The sequence below is a fragment of the Octopus bimaculoides genome, chromosome 4, assembly GCF_001194135.2.
Source record: "Octopus bimaculoides isolate UCB-OBI-ISO-001 chromosome 4, ASM119413v2, whole genome shotgun sequence".
Classification (NCBI taxonomy): domain Eukaryota; kingdom Metazoa; phylum Mollusca; class Cephalopoda; order Octopoda; family Octopodidae; genus Octopus; species Octopus bimaculoides.
This window is the reverse complement of record NC_068984.1, coordinates 57,800,736-57,808,347: the sequence shown is the minus strand read 5'-3', so window position 1 is coordinate 57,808,347 and position 7,612 is coordinate 57,800,736. Positions and strand designations below refer to the sequence as shown.

Sequence of the window (7,612 nt, the reverse complement as noted above, 5' to 3'; positions counted from 1 at the left end):
TGAAATCTTATATAAACTCTCTTAGTTAACTGCTTTAAGTTTTTCCATCCTCAGCCCAGGGAACATATTGCAAAAGTACACAAGATAGACCTTTGTTCAATGCCTTTAAGCTTTTGTAGTGAAATAAACTGATTTAATAATATGTGGTTGTCTTAATAGCATATGATATATTAATATTTGTTATATTATATCAAAATAGATCATTAATTAGAGCTGGAAGTTCAAAACTAATGCCACCTTTTGAATCAGTTACCCCCATTTATCAGGGATGAAGTATAAGTTCTAAAATCTACACTTCTGCATCTCCAAGGCTTTTTCACCAAACTTCTGAGTAGACATAAATTTCCTAATATCATTATTGATCAGATTATACCTTGCCCTATTCATTACCTTAAACTTACTTGTAAGATGAAAAGGTAAAATTATGAGGTGAAAAAGAGAAAACAGCTAGACAAGGTGTGACGCCATATTTTTTTTTATGGGGCATGAAAACTTTATTGTTATTTTGGAGAATAAAATAAAATAATATACTTGCATGATGTGTATTATTTTATAATTTCATTTGATTACACGATTTCCATTCTATGAATAAATTTTGTTTTCTGCAAACTTCACTAGAATATATTACATGCCAGAAATTCATTTATAGATTTAATACAGTTTAAAATCTATATTAAATAATAATTTTTGTTCCTTTATATAACAGTAACTTGCGAAGTGATTAGAAAAGTTCAATATAAATTTTCACTGTTTGGCCATTATTTTTGTTTATATTTATGATAATTTTTGTCATCATCATAATTATTCATCATTGGAGAATAGTTTCTCAAATCTTAAAAGCTCTTTCTTACTTATTCTATTGTCAAAATATTCGACGTAGGAAGGATTTTCATGGCCAAAGGTAAAACTCTCTAATTCGGTAGAACATCTACGAAAGCCAATGCCCAGTTCCTTTTCATCGATTATTTGTAGATTTATAGCCAATGAGGGTTTTATCTCAAAACTGTTCAACAAAAGGCTATATAATGAACTGACTGTTAGATATGGTCCGCCTTCACCAATGGATTCCATCCACTTAAAAAAGTTATTTGCTACTAATCGTATCTCACTATTGTTATAAAACTGAACATTCAATTTGCTTGAAGGTTTATTGAATATTACTTTCTTAATGTCTTTCATTTCTATTTCTTTTTTCAATTCTGGAAGAAGGTAAGTAAATTCTGTTTTTGTCTTTGCTTTCTTTATAATGCATTTTGAGAAAGTTCTTTTACAGTCATAAATTCTGATATCTGATTTAAGTTTCTTTTTCAAATTGAGTTCATTTCTTTCAATTCTCTCCAGTATAGATGGTTTACGTATGTATTTTGTTTTAGCATCTATAGAAAAGTCTGAAGCTTGGGGCAGAGATTTAAACTGGAGTTTATTAAGATTCTTCTGTTTTACTTTCTCTTCTGTTAGCTTGGTATGTTTATTGTTGCTATTATTACTCGGATATAGAACAGGAGTCACTCCACCAATATGATAATTTTGGGAAGAACAAGGTTTCAGTTCTCTAGGGTTAAAATCACCACTCTTTAATGACAAGTAATATTTTGAGTCTTTTAAGTTAGTACCAACTATATATTTCCGTTGCAGCTTGAGTAACATTTCTATATCTTTTTTTCTCTATAAACAGAAAATAATGATATTAATGTATATTATGTTTATATTTGTGTGTACACATACATACACGTTTGTGTGTACACATACATACACAAGCCAACATCAAAGGGAAGAAGAGAAGGAACAAATACCCTGGTACTCAAGGACCTACAAAATGTTCAAATTTATGTTAGGTTACAAGACCAGTCTTGATCTGAACCTGAACAAGGCACCTCTTAAAATGAGCTAGTTCTGACATATTGTGCAAAAATCTGAAGAGGAACTTTGTAAAAAACAAATAAAAAAAAACTTCAACACATCTTTAATTTTATATAAAAAGAAAATGATGCCTGTCAAAAGAAGTGGATGTCACTACCAGTAGTACTAACCATGTGATTTAATTCCACAAAACTGTTTGATAATACTTGTAAAGAAAAATGAACACCATTGGCTATATTACCAGCCACAAAATTATCCAAAACAGCCACCTACTGATGCCTATGGATAAGAGCTGAACTACATGACCATTTAAAAGGTATCCAACAACTGTATTTGCACCACAAACCAGTTTCTTGCAAGACAATCTTTCACAGAACAATCACATGCATAACAAAACACAATAAAGTGCATTATATATATAAAATATGTAAAAGGGACCTGTGCTGGTGACATGTAAAAGGCACCCATTATGATGACACATAAAAAGCAGCTACTACACTCATGGAGTGGTTAGCATTAGGAAGGGCATCTGGCTGTAGAAACCAAGTCAAAATAATGGTGCCATGTAAAACGTACCCAGTACACATTGTAAAGTGGTTGGCATTAGGAAGGGAATCCAGCTGTAGAAACCATGATAAAACAGACAATGGAACTTTGTATGGCTCCTGTCAAACTGTCCAACCCACATCAGCATGGAAAATGGACGTTAAAGGATGATGATGATGATGATATATAGCAATATTATATTTTCATTTTTATGTTAAACCAGATTTTAAACTTTTTAGCACTTTTTGAAAAGACAATTTCTTGTCTGAAGCATCAGTCGTTAAGAAATTCCTTCTTTCTAAATATTTTTAACAACTAGAGTTCATTGAGACTTGCGAATAGAATTTTCTGTTCCATTCAGATGTCATCATCATTTACAATTTCTTTTTCTATACTTGCATGAATTGGACAGTTCAAACATGAACTGATAAGTCAGAGGGCTGCACCGAACTCCAGTGTCTATTTTGGCATGATTTCTACTGCTGGATGCCCTTTCTGATACCAACCATTTCATCTGAATGTACTGGATCCTTTTTTTTTTTCATTGCACCAGTACTGGTAAGTTCACCAAACACTCACAAGACAAGACCCCTCATATGAGTGGAGTAGAGTATGTAATTATTTTTATTCATTATTCTTCTCATACTTCAATCTACTGTTTGTATCTAAAGCATTATTAGATTTAAATAATCTTGTTAACAGCAGTTGTGCTTTTTATAACAGCTTTTGTGTCATTTGGTATATATATGATATGTTTTGTTCATAATGTGGTATTACACACTAAAAGTAAACAGTGTAGGGTTTAATTTAATAACTGACTTTCTTCTGTTTTGAGATACTGCATACTTCAATATTTTACTTTGCATATATGCTGAAAGTGTATATACTAGAATATAATTATTAGCAGTATGTATATTTTTATTTGAGTAAAACATATATTTCAGTAACCACAAGCCTGCAGTCTATAATTTGCAATTTTATACATAGCAATATTATATTTTCATTTTTAGGTTAATGCAGGTCTTAGAAACTTTTAACACTATTTGTAATTGTTCAATTTCTTGTCTGAAGCCATCTCCAATCAGAACTGCCTTCTATGACATATTAGCTACTAGAGTCCATTGAGACTCATTTGACTAGCTCATAAAATTTTCTATTCCAGCCAGATGTAAATATTACTATGAATAAATCACATAATCCAGCTATATGTTGTAGAATTAATACTTGCATTTCTATAATGAAACCAGTAATGGTAGAGTCAGACTTCAACAAGTAATAATTGCCTTTCATAACCATCATCATTTATCACCAAAATTCTTCAAGAAGACTGAGAAGCGTTGATGATAGATTTAGAAACCTTACAGTTCCAAATAAATTGCAAGATCACATAAAGAAATGGAAAAATAACTTGATAACATAAAGAAATAACTTGATCACATAAAGAAATGGAAAAATAACTTGATAAAAAGTAAGCTAAAACTATAACAGTCATGTTTTCAATCCAACAAGTCTAAATGAATTGCTGTTTGCCATATTTACAAATATAAATACTATACAATAAAACAGTAGAAAAGGAAAATGGTATGATAGAATTCTAGAAAAAATTGATTAAGATGACAGAAACAGTAACCCAGAACACACAAAATATAGAAGAAATTTTACAGTTAAAGATAGAAAGTGAGGTTAGTCAGAAAGCAATTTATTTTTAAAATGCTTATCTTCAGTGTATTTATATTGTTAAAACTATTATAGCTTCCATTTGGCAAATATACATATGTACAAAAACTGAGCAACTACTCTCAGGAGAGACTTAGAGATATTCTTGAAAAAGTACTTTTTGCGACCCAAGTCTAAACATTCCGACTTGTCTCATGATGTGATAAAGTAAATGTTATGGGTGATAGCATTAAGCCAATGTCCAGTTCCAGATAGGTATTTTGTTGGCTAACTTAAACTAATTATGATTGTCACTCTGGTTTACTGCCTATAGGGTTTACTGGTCTACAACATGTCCTTAAGTTTACTATGGCTCTTAGGAAACAGGAATCATGTTCCTGCCAACAATAGTTTTGTTGTCCCACTATTGTCGAGTTGGCAGAATAAACACAATGTCTTCATAGTTTAGCATCATCTGGTATTGTGTGCAAAATCTTTGTTTAGAACATGTTTCAAGATTTTGCTTTTTACTGCCATCATCTTATTAATTTCATCAACCAATGTAATTAGTGTACCTTTGCTTCTTTGCAAAATGCACAAAAACTCAATACTGTACCTTGCATTTAAAGTTCTCCATAATGTGTTTTCTAAGGAAATGTCGAAACTAGTCTTTGCCTGCACTTTCGTTCTCCACCTAAAACTGAATTATCTTCAAGAAAAATTGTCCCATATATTCAAATGTCAATTTTCTGCTTTTATATCATGCCACACATTCACATGTATTTTCATTGTCTTGCATGCATGGAAAAAAAATGAAAAGAAAAAAAAGTGTCAGATTATTAATATTGGAGGATAAGAAACTGAAACTAAAAGTATAGTTAAAAGAAGTGCTAATGTTAGTTTTGAAAGAGCTAAACTGTGCAAAAGTGCCAATGTCACTCTGTCATTGATTACATTGAACTTGAAAAGAATAGTGGCCAATACATAAGTGTTTTCTTCTTATATATTGTCCATCCATCAGTGATAATGTCTGATGTTAACAAGCATAACCAATTCAGGAAAAACATAAAAAGAACAAAAAAACACGTAACTGTAACAATGCAGTCAGAAATTACAATAATATTGTTTGAAAAGATGTGAATATAAACTAATTCATCCACAATTTATGGCATTTAAGGCAAGTTAATGCAAGGGAAGGTTTTGATTTATGGCAAACACTAAAGTGTAATTTAAATAATTTAGAGCAAAGCAATATGAAAATAAATTGGTTTCGAAAATAATGTTGTGGAAAATGCCAAGCAGTTATACAATGACTAGCTGACGTACCCGGTAATTCCCGGGAAAGTGGGGCTTATCCCTTGGTTCCATTCTCATAATTGTTTCATTTATCCAAAAACAACAATACAAAGTATGTAGCCCTTAAAACGGTTTTTGTGCATTTACAGAGAATACAGAACTGTCTTACACAGGATCTTGTTTTTAGGAATTCTCAATAAGTTATGAATGCCAGAAAGTAATAGTTATCATGCTAAGCTGTTGTGAAGTGGTTTGTTTAAAGGAGAGAGAGAGAGAGAGAGAGAGAGAGAGAGAGAGAGAGAGAGAGAGAGAGAGAGAGAGAGAGAGAGAGAGTTGGTGCTGAGAGGCAAGAGAAAAGGTATTGCTATTATGCTGTGGTTAGTTGAAAGAAGTAGAAAGTAGAAGCATAAACATGTTAGGTGTAGGGACCTGTGGTGTAGCTGAAGTGAGAGACACAGAAATAGAGTAAGTGAATGTTGACTGAAAAGAACACGGGAATAGAAAGTAGCTATATGATTTTAAACGTCGTATAATAGAATACTGTGACAGACTATTATAATAGAAGTTTAGTTATTGTTAAAGGTTCTCATGTTCAACTGTTTTCAAATCTTCAGTCTGTCGATAGAAAGATGAATGACAATATATATCAACACAAGTTAAATCAAAGTAAAATGATCTTCCCAAATAGCTGTGGTTGTTACTTTTACCTTTTTATGTGTAGCAGTTCAAAGACTGAGGCCATGCTAGAGCACCATAATAGATTTTTTCTTTTTTAGTTATTTGGTTTAAATGTACGTTCATATTGTTAGAGTAGACAAATACGTACATCAACAGAAATATAAGTAGAATATAAGACAGGCTGATAGATATATAGGTGGGTATGTATGTATGTATGCATATATGTAGGTAGGTAGATAGATAGTCCCTTCAATACTACCCATGTGGATTTTTATATCTTCTCAAGAATCAAATGTTTCACAAAAATGGCAAAGGTAAAGAATACGCACACCCAATGTTTAGGGTTAGGGTTAAGGTCATGCCAAAAATGGGTGGTGTGTGTATTTTTTACCTCCGCCACAAAAATATACACTTTCATCATACAATTTTCAAAATGACCGTGGAATTTCCACGGGTACTTGCTAATTATATAGTATAAATTTAGCTGCACTTGGATACATCTCGTGGCACGCCAAAGTACTTGACGTAGATTGTAGAGGTTCTATCACTATCACACTTAATTGGTCACCCAATTTAAGATTGTTACCATCTGACTCTCGGATGCTTAAGTAGTAAAAATTTTTAAAAATCACTGCCCTTCTCGTTGATGTATACAACTGACAAGATGCTAGTGATGTACTTCATGTCACACCAAAACTTTTCATCTCCGTAGCATTTTCACTTTCAATTTGTAAGGCGTTCATATAAAATGCTTAGAGAAATCAGCTCTTTCTCTATACACACACATATATATATATATATATCGAAGATGTACTTGCATAGCAAGTGACCTGACCTAGGATCGTGTGCATCGTTTGTAAAAAAAAAACATAGATCTAAAAGAAGCACACTCTAAAATGTAGATCAGTATATATTAAAAATGGGGAAGGTCAATTTATGGGATTACTTTAGGTTTCCTGTTCATAAAAGGTTTAGCTTGATGGTGTATTGTCAGATCCCAAAAACCTGTTGGCCCATGACCTCTTAAAAATATTTTTAATATATACTGCTCCACATCTTAGATTGTGCTTCTTTCGGATTTGTTTTACAAACAATCCTTTTCATTCCCTGGCCAGAGTGTTTAATAGAGACCGCATGGTTTATGTTAAATAACTGACCGGTAGACCGTGCTTATACATATTTACGGAAACCACGAGTCTCTCTTAAATATGGAACAATTTGACCTCGGTTACTCCAATAAAAATATACTCACGCCATCCATCGGGATCTATTTTAAAACGGGGGCCACATTTTTCATTAATGTTTTACGTAGTGTTTTTGGTACGGAAAGACTTTCAAACTTCGTATACTTATCTATTTTGTGTTATAGAACAGAAAAATATTTTTGTATTCGAATTTATTTCATGTAAAAAATTGTCTTATTTCGATAATTTCAACCAATCACTGACAAGTATTCAGTTGTTTATATTTACTCCTTTGGCTGATTAAGCGATGTAAAGCGTATTTAATCTCCATACCTTCGTTTTATTTGCTTTTTTCATTTTAAATTTGCTTTAACCCTAACCGTAGGGTTAGG

At 32.0% G+C, this 7,612-nt stretch overlaps 1 protein-coding gene across 4 annotated transcripts in view; it reads right to left on the bottom strand.

Moving 5' to 3' along the window:
* Positions 1-550: 550 nt before the first annotated feature.
* The window catches only part of LOC106874699 (uncharacterized), a 9,305-nt gene continuing 2,243 nt past the window's right edge, over positions 551-7,612 (bottom strand). For all 4 annotated transcript variants that reach the window (XM_014922508.2, XM_052967096.1, XM_014922507.2 and 1 more), the window contains exons 3-4: positions 4,679-4,854; positions 551-1,665 (exon numbers count right to left, since the gene is read on the bottom strand). In XM_014922508.2, coding sequence (XP_014777994.1) covers positions 802-1,665; positions 4,679-4,699 — 885 coding nt within the window. In that variant the 5' untranslated portion in view covers positions 4,700-4,854 and the 3' untranslated portion in view covers positions 551-801. The remainder of the gene's footprint in view (positions 1,666-4,678; positions 4,855-7,612) is intronic.